Source organism: Hippoglossus stenolepis, chromosome 4 (genome assembly GCF_022539355.2).
Source record: "Hippoglossus stenolepis isolate QCI-W04-F060 chromosome 4, HSTE1.2, whole genome shotgun sequence".
Classification (NCBI taxonomy): domain Eukaryota; kingdom Metazoa; phylum Chordata; class Actinopteri; order Pleuronectiformes; family Pleuronectidae; genus Hippoglossus; species Hippoglossus stenolepis.
In genome coordinates, this window is record NC_061486.1 from 2,868,117 (window position 1) to 2,883,152 (window position 15,036).

At 45.5% G+C, this 15,036-nt stretch overlaps 2 protein-coding genes across 3 annotated transcripts; one reads left to right on the plus strand and one right to left on the minus strand.

Moving 5' to 3' along the window:
* Positions 1-638: 638 nt before the first annotated feature.
* irf2bp1 (interferon regulatory factor 2 binding protein 1) lies at positions 639-6,015 on the minus strand. Of its 2 annotated transcripts, none has more exons than XM_035153927.2 (3): positions 4,749-6,015; positions 4,286-4,620; positions 639-3,952 (listed from the first exon to the last, which is right to left on the minus strand). In XM_035153927.2, the coding sequence occupies exons 1-2, from the start codon at positions 5,753-5,755 to the stop codon at positions 4,326-4,328; spliced, it is 1,302 nt and encodes a 433-aa protein (XP_035009818.1). In that variant the 5' UTR covers positions 5,756-6,015; the 3' UTR covers positions 639-3,952; positions 4,286-4,325. The 2 variants fall into 2 exon arrangements, with proteins under 2 accessions (XP_035009818.1, XP_035009817.1); XM_035153926.2 differs by having other exon boundaries at positions 4,282-4,620.
* A 109-nt stretch (positions 6,016-6,124) lies between these two features.
* Positions 6,125-9,434, plus strand: polr1g (RNA polymerase I subunit G). Its single transcript, XM_035153928.2, has 3 exons — positions 6,125-6,344; positions 6,943-7,090; positions 7,253-9,434. The coding sequence occupies exons 1-3, from the start codon at positions 6,266-6,268 to the stop codon at positions 8,028-8,030; spliced, it is 1,005 nt and encodes a 334-aa protein (XP_035009819.2). The 5' UTR covers positions 6,125-6,265; the 3' UTR covers positions 8,031-9,434.
* The last annotated feature ends 5,602 nt before the right edge of the window (positions 9,435-15,036 follow it).

Sequence of the window (15,036 nt, forward strand, 5' to 3'; positions counted from 1 at the left end):
CCCCCCAGGCTCTTGAGTTTTATTTGCCTGTGTGGTGTAATTTGGTGAATTAAGTAAATCAGCCGGTGCTTTCACTGTTTGACTGGAGCCTCGATTTCAGTTTCTTACAAACACATTTGAATTTATCTTGATGTTAAATTTAAATGTCTCATCAACAAGTCATGGAGCTCAAAGCTGCTGGAACAAGACAAAGTTCACCTGGTACATCGACTCATGTTCAGATGTGAAGGCTCCAGATCTCAATGTTCCTCATTCTGGTTTGATGAGATGCTGAGATCATGAATCCAAAGCAGCCTGAGACCCCTGAAAACAAATCTCCACACCTGATGGTCTGAATTTAATTCTGGTAGAGAAATAACAAGCCCATCTAAAGTTAATTCTCAGAAACAAAACAGGATATTTGTATCTTAACGTCGTCTATCGTAGTTCGAGCCCTGAGGAAAATCGGTCATTTTTGTAGCAGTGAGGCCGAACAATGAGAAATAGGATTGTTGTGTTAACGTGGATTCATTAAACAACATTCAGTCATAAAAAGTTTATGAATTATAACAGAGAAATCTTGATATTTACACATCTAAAAATAATTTTTAACAAATGAATTGATTTAATCTCAAACCAAAGAACCAGAGAAACAAGAGCAAGTTTCCATCCCATTTATTCCTGGTTTCTATTTTGTACATGAAGCTACATTAAAACCAACAGATCTAAAAATAACAAATGAAAAGAAACAGAAAGAAACAGAAAGAGAGAGAGAGAGAGAGAGAGAGAGAGAGAGCCGTATCCAAACAAAGGATGGCCTTCATACTTTTACAAAGGCTTCAGATAAAAGCAAAAGCCGTCTGATGGCGATTGAAGGGAAACAGATTCAGGTTAATCATTGACGAGACAATAAAAAAGCCATTGCACTCTACTTCCCCTGAGGTTCCCAGACACACACACACGCACACGCGCACGCACACACACACACACACACACAGAGACGGTAAACATTTTAAAAAGGCACTTAACAAGGGATTGCATGATGTATCAGTGCATATTAAACTTAAATTCCACTTCTTCAAAGGACATTTCTCTACGACACACCTGATCAGTGGGATATTCTCTCAGTATCGAAGGCCTATATTAGGTTCCTGCTGAATACTGTAGACTTTTATATGTAAAATCCCAAAAGTACAGTCGACCTGCATCGGCCCGTGTACTGTACCGGCTTGATGAAGGGAACCGGTGAAGACCTGGCCAAGAAATATAGCAATATATATATTTTATCATAAAACATTTACATCCAGAAACATCCGTTTGGACATAAAATGACCTTTGGTTTGTTTGTGCGTCTGTACGGGCGAGTACACACGGCACATAAAGAGAGAAACCACCAAAAAACTAATCCATGCTAATCTGTGGAGATTGATATGTTGGATTGTTCAATTTAGGAAATTAAATCTCTTAATGTGTAATGTGTCTGTTTTAATGTGACAAACAGGATTAGAAGTACGTCTGTGGTCATTGATATTACTGATAGAGATGTTCCCAATACCAGCATCAGAAGTGCCTCTGATCATGTAAAATTACGACTTAATTCTCATGAAATTATGACTTTTTCTCGTAATATTATCTCTTGGTGGCTCCAGAACAGCAGCTGCGACGTACTGTTACTGCTGAAATGTTTTTGAGCTGCGAGAAAAAGTGATTTCCAGTGATGTAGTGGAGCGAGATAATATGTCAACAATTAGGAAATATTCCACGCTGGAAGTGCACTTTACCAGATATTCAAAGCAAGTAATCGTAAGTAATCCTATATTTACTCATCTGTGTGCTTTTTCAGTTCTTGGTTAGTATCATACAGCTTTTAAAGTACATTTTATATATATATATTTTGAGGTATCAGAATCGGTATCAGGAAAGGAAAAATAGTATTGGAACATCTGTAATTATTGAGTATGAAAGGAAAGCAGACTAAACAAACTTTGTTTAAGATTAAAACTTAAAATGTTCTTATGAATATTGATTCAATAGAAGTTTTTCTTGTTTGAGAGAAACTGATATTAAATCTTTTTAGGTGGGTTCTCCCTTTAAAAAACAAAGGGTTTAAGAAATGATACGCAGTCGTTTTTTAATTACATTTCCAAACTGTTGCATATACTATGACTAAGGATTGCACATACATACTATTATAGGTCTATACAGTATAGAACATTTAATATTCTAGTAAAAAATATAGTCCTAGGTCTATCAATAGATATCTTCATATACATTCGGGGTAAAGCGGAGGCCGGGCTGCATCTTATATGAAAGCAACGTTGAATGAAATACAGTCAAACACAGAGATTCTGTCGCTGCTCGATGCTCCAACAGACAAACCGCTTGTTTCTGCTCAGCAAACATTCTCGTCTCTCCGGGTCAAAGTCAGCTTCACGTAAAGTGGACGAAAAGCAACCGCAAAGACAAACTGGCTTTTCCTGTCCCCAGCTCGAGTGGGTTTGCACGAGCAGGTCATGTTTTAGTGGAGTATTTTTTGTTCAATTAGTTTGAAAAAAGAAAAAATGATTGTACACCAGGACATGGATTCAGTCATAAAACAGTCTCATCTGCGTTTCAGATACACGCTGTGGTCGCTGCTGTCAATTTCTTGTCAGTTAAGCTCAAATGTTTTTTTAAAAAAATGTCTTTTTGTCTGAGACAGATCATTTCTGACTTGTTCCGAACAGTCGGAGTCAGTTTGTTCATCAACGAGGGAAAAGATACACAACAACCGTGGCTACTGCATTTTTAATGTTTGTGTTGGAACTGATTTTGTGCTTTCTCGTGCAAACACAATATTGAATGAACCGTTAACAACTAACACTGGACAATGGCTACTTAGTGTGAGTCTGGGGAAAGGTTATATGAAACAGAAAATATCACCAACAAGCTACAGTACGCAGTTAGAGCTAGCTACCGTGGGCAAACAAAACCAATACCAGCTCAGGGCTGCTTTGACACATGCACGAACGCCCTGAACCTTTCTAGACATTACCTGGAGGAGGTGTATGCATGACAGCAAAGGTCACAGAACATAAAATCTAATGTCTGATCGAGTCGATGTGTGAATAGAGCAGGGGATTGTCTAAAAGGAATCACAGCGGGCGAGCAGACACATTCATGACATTAACATCCTGCCTCCTGAACGCCAACGAATAATTTCAACACGTGAACGCGTCTCACACAAACAGTTTCCAGTTGTGTGCTGCAGTCGTGAAAATCGGACAATGTCTGGAGTTCATATGTGAAAACCAGTACAGATTAATGAATGTGTGGCCATAGAAAGACAAATTGAGACATCAGCTGTGTTGTAGTCTCGTTGATGTTTGCTTCTTAAAGTGCATCTTGAAGATTTTCTTTTTTTTTTTTGTAGAAAAGGGAGACATCTTGCTGAAAGCTGCTGAAGTCAATCACCTGTTTGAACCAGCTACTGTGAACTCTACAGAAGTAGCCACTGTTCAGTTGTTGATTGGTCCAGAATATGTGATTCCAGCCGTACATGGTGATGATGATGAATGGCCTTTTTAACAGATATACTCAGTTACACATTCACTGTCTCGATAAAGATCTCTGCTGTTTTCTGGAATAAAGATTTGACTTGAGATTGTTTTTCCAGAGGGGGGAAGCTCAGGATGTCAAGGATGCACTGAGACAATTGATGTGATAAATTCAATTTGATTTCACATTCTCATTATATCAGAATTTACATTAGAAGTTGGCAAAGTCGACCTTTGTTTAGAAAATAAAAAAATAATAAAAAGCAGTAATGTCAATTTGTGAAGGCAGCCTTTGCAACTTCAGTCTGAACCAGTGGGGGGTGTGAGTAGGTGGAGTTAAGACCTGTGTAGTGGAGTTTTACTGTGAGTCGCTGTGTTTACTCCTCTGGATGTCTGAGGTCCGGGTCAGACTTCTCCTTGTGGTGTGGGATACGACTCTGAGGTGACAAAAAGAAACAAAGACATGGTATTTAATTACACATCACTCTCAGAGAAACAGACACAGTAATGACACTGTGATGGCTCCTTATAAATATGTTTTTAAACAACATCTTTGCAGCCTGATTGATCATTTCTAGCTATGATTAAATTCGTTATTCCAAAATCCTGTAGAACCTGGAGGATAAAACTTTGGTGATTTGATAACTGGCCTCGCTGCTGTCAGAGATTTAACTCTGCAAACTACATCAAAACTAAAAAAGTAAACTAAGGAGCGTTCTCGTAAAATGCCGCCAGGCTTCAGATGAGCGGTCAGATGTCTGCGGACCTGCCTGTTGCTGTGTTGGGTCTTGGTTTCCATGGAAATCACCATCACGTCTCTCTCTCTTTCTTAACAGAGATGTCTCCATTCCCAGATCCGCCTCCACTCCCTGCCCCGGACGTATTGGCAGCTGCAGGTCCGGGCCCTGACCCGGCTCCGGGTGCAGGAGCTGCTGCAGGTCCTGCTCCACCAGTGCCCAGTATCGTGGAGACCTCTCCCTGCATGAAGGCCCAAGGGGGGCTGTTGGGAGAGTTATCCAACGGACAGCGCTCTCCACTGGGGCAGTACACCTCCCCATCTCCCCTCCGGCTCTGGATGTACACCCTGGTGCACGGGAAGCAGAACCTACATGTGGTAGAGGTCGAAAAGAAACAAGGTATTACAACTTTCAGAGAGACACAAACAAATTGTTATTTTAGTGATAACCAAGTATTTGTTTAAGTCTAACAATAACGACCAGAGTCTGCACAAACCTGTGGCCTGGCACTGATGGACACTGGACAAAGTGTGTGTCCTCCAGCCGCTCGTGACACAAGGTGCAGGACAGAGTGTTTCCTGTAGAAAGGGTGTTGCTGGTGGACGCTGATCCCAGCTCGGAGGCTCCACTGTGGGGTAACGCCGCAGCTGTGGTGGCCGCCTCTGCTGAGGAGCTGGAGCCCAGGAGCTCCCCCCCGGACCTGGAGGTGAGGGGGCGCGGCTGCCTGGCTGGAGACGAGGCCGGCTTGGGGCTCGTCTGGCTCACACCTCCCGCCATGGAGGAGGACGAGGAGGGGAGGCCTGTGCTTTTGCTGCTGCCGGCCACAGTGTGGACCTGGGTCTGGGTCTTGGGCTGATTCTGGGACGAGCTGAGCTCCCGCTCCAGCTCCGGGGTGATAAAGGGGGCGATCCCCATCCCTATGCCCAGCTGCCTGCGGCTCATCTCGGCCAGCACCGGGGCGGGGAAGATCATGGTGCTGCTCATGGGGGCTGTCCTGGCGGTGAGCCCCGTCGGCATGCCCGCGAGCAGCCCGTGGGGGATCCCTGCGATGCTCGTCACCAGACTGGGAGGGATGGCAGCTCCCAGCATGGGTCTCCGGCTGCCGCTGGGGCTCTGGCGGTTCAGCTCCGGAGGCGGCTGCCCGTCGCGGTGCAGCCCGTTGGGCGGCACGCGAACAGCCGCCCCGGCGCCCTCTCCTCTGCCCCCCCGGTCGAAGCGGTCCGCGTGGGGCCTGCCTCCGTCTCCCGCCGCCTCCGCCCGCCCGGTGGACCCGTGCTTGTTGGGCGAGGGACCCGGTGACCGGACGCTGCCGTCCTGCATCCCGTGGCTGCGCTTCAGCTGCCGGGCGCTCGCGATGAGGAACTCGATCTGGTTCGCCCCCTCGTAGTTGACGCAGCCGCGGCACACCACCTCGCTGAAGTCCCACACCACGGTCCAGGGCATCTTGGGCAGGTCGCACAGGTAGCACCACTGGCGCCTGGAGGAGGACGAGGGGGACGACATGGCTGCTCCAGGTGGCTAGCCCCTGCTAAGCTAGCACACGTTAGCTCGGTGACCCTCTTTGGCCTCACAGGTGCGCGCCCTCGCGTTGCTGCGTTAGCGGAAGTGGAAACGCGTCAGAACAACGTTACGCATGACGCGGAGGAGAAATCGACGCAGACCTCCGCGTGGTTTTCGCTCTTTTTCGTCCGTTTTGTTTTGTTTATCTTCGGCCCCGATCCGCTGCTGTCACCGCTGCTCCCACCGACGCTGCGACGTTACGTAACCCCGGGCGAGGTGCATCACGGGAGTTGTAGTGTCCCTCGCGTCATCTTCAAAGCACAAACAGATTCTTGGATCAAAGCCGCGGAACTACAACCACCAACCCCAGCACGGAAGTGACGTACTTACGAGTTCGGAGTTCATCCCGTGTCAACACATGTGCGTCTCCCCCCGGCAGCCACGAGTCCGCAGCCAGGAAGCTGCTTCACTTCAGCGGCTTGAGGCTCGTTTGCCTTAAAACAAGTTCATAAAATGCCCAAAGTCGTTTCATCTTCATCCAGTGAAGAGGAAGAGGAGCCTCGAGCTGCAGGAACACAACACAAACCACAAGGTGAGGTCACACGTCGAGCTGCTGCTGGTTCGCAGAGATGCTACTCATCACTGCTAGTTGGTTTAGTTTCACGTTGTAGTTAAGTAACAATAAACATTACGTCACTTTTACACTTCTATTGTTACCCTCTCGATATAGTTTAATTACATTGTCCATATTTTTGCAGTTCTTTGTGTTTATGTTGTACTTTTACTCGTTTCTTACTTTTCTTACAATATTAAACACATTTATTTTTGTATAGCACCTTGCAAAGTGCTTCACAGACTTAAAAACAGAAAATACATCACACAAAATGTTTTGATGTTTCTCAAGTATTCATCTTTCTCTCATGAAGAAGAGTTTTAAAACTATAACCGTCACTCAGTTCACTTCAATTGACTGATATGAACATTTCTATCTTGATATAATTTTGGCCACATCGTTAATTCCTAACCAGACATTTAGTTATTTTGCTCTAGATGACACTTATATTACATGAATTATTAACATTGCTTTGTTATATTGGTATAAGCCAGAAAGTTAAATCTTATTAATGTCTAGTCCTTGTTATTGTCCTGTGTGTTTTCTCTTGATGAAGTCATGCTCTTTGGCTCCACAGAGAAGAAGAAGAAGACCAGGTACCAGTGTCCTGCTGACTTTGTGTCTTTCTGCCACGCCCCCTGCAGCAGCACACGGACTGAGAGTCTGAGCAACAACAAGAACGAGTTATGGCTCATTAAAGCTCCGGCCAACTTCGATCCAGAATGGTGGGCACAGTCTTCACCCTGTAAACATGTCTCTGTTTCTCTCGCACTGTCAAACCTTTGAAGTATATTTCCCTAAATTCAACAGTAGCTCGACTAAATCAAGTGAACTTCGCCCACATTGTTTGAATGGTCCCTAACCACTTGTCTCCTCCCTCCGTCCAGTTTCAGTGGCATCAAGGTTCCTCTCTCAGGCCTGGAGACCGTGAAGGTTCCCACAGCTGCAGGCGGAGCCACGACTGCCAGCGGCCAGAAGATCTACAGCATCCTGGCGTCGTCCCACGGCACCTCAGAGCTCCACTTGCTCACCACAGACAAGCAGTCGTCGGATGGCGTTGCTTTCGCTCCTGCTTTTTCAGGCTTGATAAATGTGTGTGAGAGCTACGGAAACACCAGCGCTAACTGGGCTCCTCAGGTCATCCCCGCCGCTCCTGCACCCTCCATACCACCGGGGCTGAAACAGCGATTCCAACCCTTTGGCAGTAGGACTCCCACGCTGACCTGTGTGGCAGAGAACGAGACGGACGGAGCCGCCTTCGGGCCCTCGTCTACAACTCTCCGGCCCCTGGTAGTCAAACGATACATAGAGGAAGCAGGAAATGAGGAAGAGGGTGAGGGGAGGAGGAAGAAGAAGAAGAAAAAGAAAGAAAAGCAGATAAAGTTGGAGCGAGAGGAGTCGGAGGAGTTGGTGAAAGTGGAACTTGAAGCTGAAATTAAGGATGAAGTGATGACAGAGCTCCCAGAGGAGAAGAGGAAGAAGAAGAAGAAAAAGAAGGACAGGGAGCGAGAGGAGGTGGAAGAGGGAGTGGAGCCCAGTGTGGAGGTAAAGGCTGAAGAGGTAACGGTGAAATGTGAACCAATGGACACTTCGTATGGTGATGAAGGGGAAGGATTGGTAAAGAAGAAGAAAAAGAAGAAGAAAAGCAAAACTGATGACGACTAGTCTGTTGTTGTCTTTAAGTTTTGTTTAGTTTTGACTTTCTAAAATCGCCTGGGAGTCCATTTCCTTCTGAAGTTGTTTTCAGGCACGAGCTCTGGAGGATGTCCGCACCTCTGGCTCCAGACTTTCTCTGGCGTTTTCTTTCACACATTAACCACGCAGCATGAGATTCTCCACTCAGCTTCTCCACACAGAAATCTCTGGGGCGTTCAGGTGAGAGTTGGTGCAGCAGGCGGAGGCGGGACGTTTAAATGCTGCTGTGGAGATCACGTGTTGTCGTTTACAGCACATCGACACCAGCGTCCGCTCTTATCACCGAAAGCTCTGACATCTTCACTTGGTGCGCGACGCTCCACGTTTCATCCTGAGAGTTTTGCGTTTCTTGCGTGTTAGAAACGCCATCAACACGCCTACTCGCTCGCGGTAAATCCTCCGGAGCTTCTCCTGCCATGTTCTCACGTCAGCTCCCTCAAACATTGTCCAAAGTTTTTATTAGGGGCCTGGCAGGAGAAACTCTGGAGAATGTCCGGAGCCTCTCACACGGACATTTTTGTTGTCACATACAGCCCCTCCGGAGAATGTGTGGAGTTCAGTGCAGGTCTGAAAGAAGCTTAATTCAATCCATGCTATTGATAGTTGAGAGATTATATAAAGCAGGGCATTGTAGTTTGGGAAAAAAGGAGAAAATACATCTTGAATCAGTTAAATTCGGACACAAATTATAAAGTGGGTTCGTTCCAGCATCGTCAAATCCAATGTTCTTATAATCCTGAGCTCAGTATGACACACAGAGCCTGTGTGCAGCTGCAGGCGACTACGAGTGACGGGTAATGAGAACGTACAGGAGGAATTTCTGTGTTTTCCACCAGCGTCTGTCAAGTCGTGGCCGATTGTGTGGGACAGTGTTTCTGTGTTTGTGTACATATTTACGTTACTGGGGGAAGTAACGTCACCAGTTTGGCTGCTGACTCAGAAAAACCAGAGCGGTTACAATGGCAGAATAATGGTTCAGTGTCACGTAAGGCTGTTAGTAGCTGGAGCTGAGTCACATGCACTGCAGGAATTACGTGTGTGCAGGGAAACACATGTTGGAGAACAAACTCCAAACGTGATTAAATGAATTGAAAGAAAAAAAACGGTGGTGGTGTTTTTCTTTGTCGTGCAATCGGCTCCTGCCAGTGTTGGACTGCAGCACAACATGTTCCTCTCATGCCTTGTTAACACACTGACTCCATCCAGACGGAATGACTCTTGTACTTGTGTTGTAACTCTGTGGCTTTTATGTTGTGCAACTGCAGGAAACAACTGTCTTATTTACAGGACTGTAGTTTTCTACTAATCCGGAAAACAACATATCAGAAGCAGCTGTCTCATCAGAAGAATAAAAGATTTGTGTTAGATAAACTAGAGAGTTCACCAAAATTATTTCACAATACACGTTACACAAGGCTCTGTCTCTCTACTGCTGCATTAAAGTCTTGATGGATGAAGGTTTCTCACTGAGCAGCGACGTCTAAATTTCCTTTTCACTGGTGGAGGTGGAAGTACTGGAGCATTTTGCTGTGTGAAGTACTAAAGTATCATGCAAATACTTTTACTTCTAACTGGACTTAAAGTAAAAGTACTTGCTGAGTGGATTTACCTAATGCATGGTGGAGTTTGTTCTCATTAAAGGAGGCAGAGTCTAATTTTACCCGCTCTGATTGGATCGTGCACCAATTCCACTCGTTATTGATTACTTTTATAAATAATAAACTGAACATGTAAGAAAACACATTTTAAGATATGTAAAGTACAGATATTTGCTGATATATGCTTTGGAGTAAAAGTGAAAAGTACCTGAAAATGAATCTACTTAAGCAAAGTACAGACACATGACCAAGTACTTAAGTACAGTAACAAAGTAAAAGCACTTATCTACATCCCACCACTGTTCTTTTAAATTTCTTTTACATGACTCAAACTAAGCAGGAACCCGTCATGGCTAAAAGCTCTCAGCTCACTGAAAGTCATGTTTTAAGAAAACTGCAGCTTTGCACAAAATATTGTAATGTGATTGGTCGGCAGAGAAAGAGCAACACATGGGAAAGCCCTGTATTTGATCCATAGCATGGATGTGGCACAAATATAACTTGTAACATATGAGGTTTGGATGATTTCCCAGAACATAATTCACTGAGGATTCACTAAATTCTCTTTTCACAGTTATAAATTACGAGTAACCTTGACCACTGCACTTGTCTCGTAGATCTTGAATCTTGATGGTGGAGGCATCTGATTGTGGATTATGATCACAACCAGATTACTCAGACACACAATATGCCTACTCACACATTCTACCAGCATTTTCTTTTTGTATAAATACTTCAAACACTGATGCACCTCTACATGTATGTTACACAGTCTTTTATCATGAATGTTGTAAATGTTATTTTGTCTATTGCACTTCTGGGATTCCTCTCATGACTCTTTTATTTGTAGTTTTTCCTCACTCTTGCTGAAGGTTAAGTGAAGAGGATGTCACACCTTGTTAAACCCTATGAGACAAATTCTAATTTGTGAATATGGGCTATACAAATAGAATTTGATTGAATGATTGATACAATTGACAATGACATATGTGAATGTAAAACTGCCCAAAGTCAGACCATGCAAAGGCAAACCTGTGTCGGTGTAGCCACATCTGTAACGCCACAGAGGAAGTGACAGGTCTGACCGGTAGATGGCGCCACAGTCCGGTTTGTTTCCTGTGTGGAGCTGCAGCCTCTGAACCCCCTCAGCTCATTATTTGCATGCTACCATACCTTTTCACTAATGTGACACAGATCTGCTGCTGTCGTAAAAACACACAAAGAAAGGATTCAGATTTTTTATTTTTTTCCATTTTCCAAACGGCAGCGAATCTTCACATCTCAGTTTCACTCAGGTGAAAAATCTCAGTGCAGGCTCTGCGTCCTCCTCCCTTCACTGCTCCTCTCTCCCTGCTCTGCACTGGAGTATGGTCCTGCTTCCTAATGAGCTCGGGCCCCTCTGGCGCTATCACACTCTCACCATCTGTAATAACCCCTCTGCACATGCTGTTAGGCTTTTATTGATCCATCCTCACTTCTGCATCCACCTCTTTATTTACCAGCCTCACTCCCTGCAAAGGGTCAACGAGACCCGCAATCACCCAAACCCCTGCAAGAGACACAAAAAAACAACTGTAAGACAATTTCAAAATAGTTTTCTCCTGATAGGTTTGGACTTGCCTCAGCATCATGACGTGTCGTTCTGTGGGTTTAACAGGCAGCCATTAAACCACAGATGTCAGATGTTGGATGGAGCGTTTCCCAGTGAGTCAGATTTCTGTGTATCCTCACAGGTATGTTGAATGTGTGTGAGCGTCTGTGCTTCAGGGCCACAGTCTGCAGGCTTGAGTGCATGAGAGCATATGCCTGTGTATTTATGTGTGTGTGTGTGTGTGTGTGTGTGTGTGTGTGTGTGTGTGTGTGTGTGTGGTGTGTGTGTGGGCTGCCTGAGCTTGAGGTTAGAAGTTTAAACAAATGAGTCAAACCGCTCTCTCTGCATTTATAACTTTACACTTGTGAATTCTGTGTCTTACACTTTCGCTTAATTTTTCATTCACTCGAGCCTTTACACTGACCTGTTAGTTTACTGAACACACCTGACACCTCTCAGCCAGTCGTGGTGGCTGCTCGGTTTTACACCAGCCAACTGAATTTAGGCCAAAATACGAAGAGCGTTTTCGTCTGTAGGGTTGTTGCTAGGTAACGGCTGTAAGGGCGGGACAAGCCGGTGACCTAACACGAAGATCTGACCGTCTCATTTCGGTTTGCCCAATGTAAGAGCGGCGCCTCCGAAGGATACGGCTGCTGAACTCAGACACAACTAAAGGCCGTCTATTGGGCAACATGGCTGCTTTGATAGTGAATTCAAAGTGTCTTGATCCCCCCCTGGTGGCGGACTGCAGTAAAGGTCATCGCAGCGCACCACACGAACAACAATCAGGAGTGTTGTGCAAAAGCTGTTTCTTCAGGCATCATGTGAACGTGACATTTAATCGTGGGCTACACAGAAGCCACTGTGGCTGCAGGCTGCGGCGATAGTGTTGATCATAGATGCCCGACTGGGAAGAGGATGTTGTCCAGACAGGAAACACGATGAGCAACATCTACTTGATTCATCAAAGAAACTCTTGCTCTCCTCCTCTTCATCGATAGCAATGTATGGATATTTCGTCATAGATATTCTTCAGTGTCAGTTTTGTGTCAATAAAATGAACCCCATACAATAACAATACCTTTTTAAAATAGAGAGGTTTAGCAAATAGATAAAGAAAAACAGTGCAGCCGGAGGAAGTTGGGTTCCAGGTGGGATTCAGCTCCAGACCTGTTCAGTCAAACAGTTCCTTAGCAACCTCCCTCAGCGGAGTGCGTTAGTCCACTTGAATGCAGCACTGTCACAGCTCAGCACCGCAGCTCGGAGGTCGAGAGGTCAGAACATGGCTCCGGCAGCGAGGCAGGTTCGTGTTGGAGGAGCACAGAGCGACATTTGAGTGAAGGAGCTGCAGCTGCCGGAGCGATGAGGAGCAGCCGGGCTTTAATGGAGGAGGAGGAGGAGGGCTGAGTGCTTTCTGTTTCTATTATGAAACTGAAATTCAGTCCTTGTGTTTGATTAAAAACATCAGGAATAATTAATTCAGCAAGAAACCCGAGCAGAAAATACCTTTTGGTTTTACTGTCAGTATTTCTTGAATTACTTTGAGAGACAATGCAGCAAAATGAGTAACTTTTGTGCAGTTTTAAGTGAAGTTGTACTTCAAGCCACCGCATCACACAACAAACAGCACAGTTCAAATCACTGTGCATATACTCATAAAAACAGTAAAGCTCATACATCCCATATTTCACCCTGGATTTATCTTCAGAGTTTGTGACCAGAGGAAGTCCTTTGTGTGTTGTTACGTGAGGATAATCTCTGGAATCTTGTCGTATTTCCAAGTTGGCGTCTTCTACGTGTTCGGCTCCTCTTCATCATCCTGAGACGCGTCCACTCGCTCACTGTGAAGTTTCCGAACTTTTACCTTCTGTATTCTCACATTCTCACTCTCTGAAATTCTACTTGGGGGAAAGAGGATTGCACGAGGATATAAAGTCTAGTTATTAACAAATTATTCCTTTCAAAGAATCTGTGTGGTTGCGATGGCCTTGGTGGAGTACGTTTATTGTCTTATTGTTTTTATTCATCGTCATACGAAGGTACTTTCTGATTGTTGTAGTCAGGAACAAGATTTTACCACATCGTCGTCACCTGTCGTCAACAGTCAGCTGGAAGGTCACGGGGCTAAAGTGTGAGCTGAGGCAGCGAGTTCCTCTCGCCCGCTGGACCCTCCATCTCCAGACAGTAATCTTACACCTGCCTGCGTCTCCACTGTAATGCATTATACCATCCAGAGGAGATAGAATGATGCAATATGCTGCTGTCCTGTGTGTGTGTGTGTGTGTGTGTGTGTGTGTGTGTGTGTGTGTGTGTGTGTGTGTGTGTGTGTGTGTGTGTGTGTGTGTGTGTGTGTGTGTGTGTGTGTGTTTGCTGGGCGTTAGGCTGCGGTGCTGTCTCCCGAGGAGGAGGAGGAGGAGGAGGAGGAGGAGGAGGAGGAGGAGGAGGAGGATGAATAATAAATGCAGTCTGAAGTTTGGATCCAACGTGTTCAGACTACTGAGCAGAGCTGAGGCCTTTCCACGGCCGAGCCGCTGCCAACGATAAGATTTGGGGGTGAGGATGGGGGATGGAGAGGGGGGAGGGGATGGGGTGCTCTTGGGGGTAATGAATTGGAGAACCAATTCTCGCCTGCCCTCCCTCTCTCTCTCTCTCTCTCTCTCTCTCTCTCTCTCTCTCTCTCTCTCTCTCTGCTTTCCTTTTCAACCAGCGCGCCTCGCTCCAGCCAGCCTGCGGCAATGTGAGCGTTGCCATGGAAACGTGGACCTGCCAAGGACTACAGCGATGTAGAGAGGAGGGGGAGAGGGAGAGAGAGAGATAGAGAGAGGGCAGAAGAGAGAGAGAGAGAAGGAGGGTGCAGCTCATCAATGTCTTGGAGTCCCCCGCTTTACCTCCCCCAACCAGAAGTACACACACACACACACACACACACACACACACACACATCCAGGCATGCTGTTGGATGAACAAACATCACAAAGGGCTCGAGCCTAAATTCTGCCGCAGAGAAACTGAATCTGCTGAAGCTTCCTCAGTTTGCTCCTCTGCTCACTGTCGCTTCACGTGTACCTTTTACCTGAGTAACAACACACACACACACACACACACACACACACACACACACACACACACACACACACACACACATACTGCAGTGGCTGTTTGTTACCAGCGCTGTTGGAAAACAAACAAACAAATAAATTCCCTCCCCACACACACACACACACACTCACTCTCCTGTGTGTGTTTGTGTGTGTGTGTGTGTGTGTGTGTTTGTGCCCCTGCAGAGCCAGAGGCCACGTTAGAGGAAAGAAAAGTGTGTGTTTAGTTAGTTTTTTCTTTCTTCTATAATTATAGAGTTGTTTTCATTTTGAAAATCAATTCAAACTCCATCCCTCCATTTATCTCTGACGCAGGCGTTCTCTCTCTCTCTTGCCTCTCTGCTAATTAAATAAATGTTCAAGAGAATACAGAGAACATACTGATATTTTTACCATGTGTGTATATTTGTTTTTGTCACGTCTTCAGGAGAATGAGACTAAAGGTAATTTCTGAGCTCCTGGTTAAGGTTAGTGGTTAGATGTGAATTGTTAACTCATGGTTAAGGTTAGGGAAAAGGTTTTGGTTAAACTGTCCATACTGAATGGAAGCCAGTGCAAAACTGTGTGTGTGTGTGTGTGTGTGTGTGTGTGTGTGTGTGTGTGTGTGTGTGTGTGTGTGTGTGTGTGTGTGTGTGTGTGTGTGTGTGTGTTGTTACACTCTAATAAGCCCTCTGCTGAAGCTGAAAGTG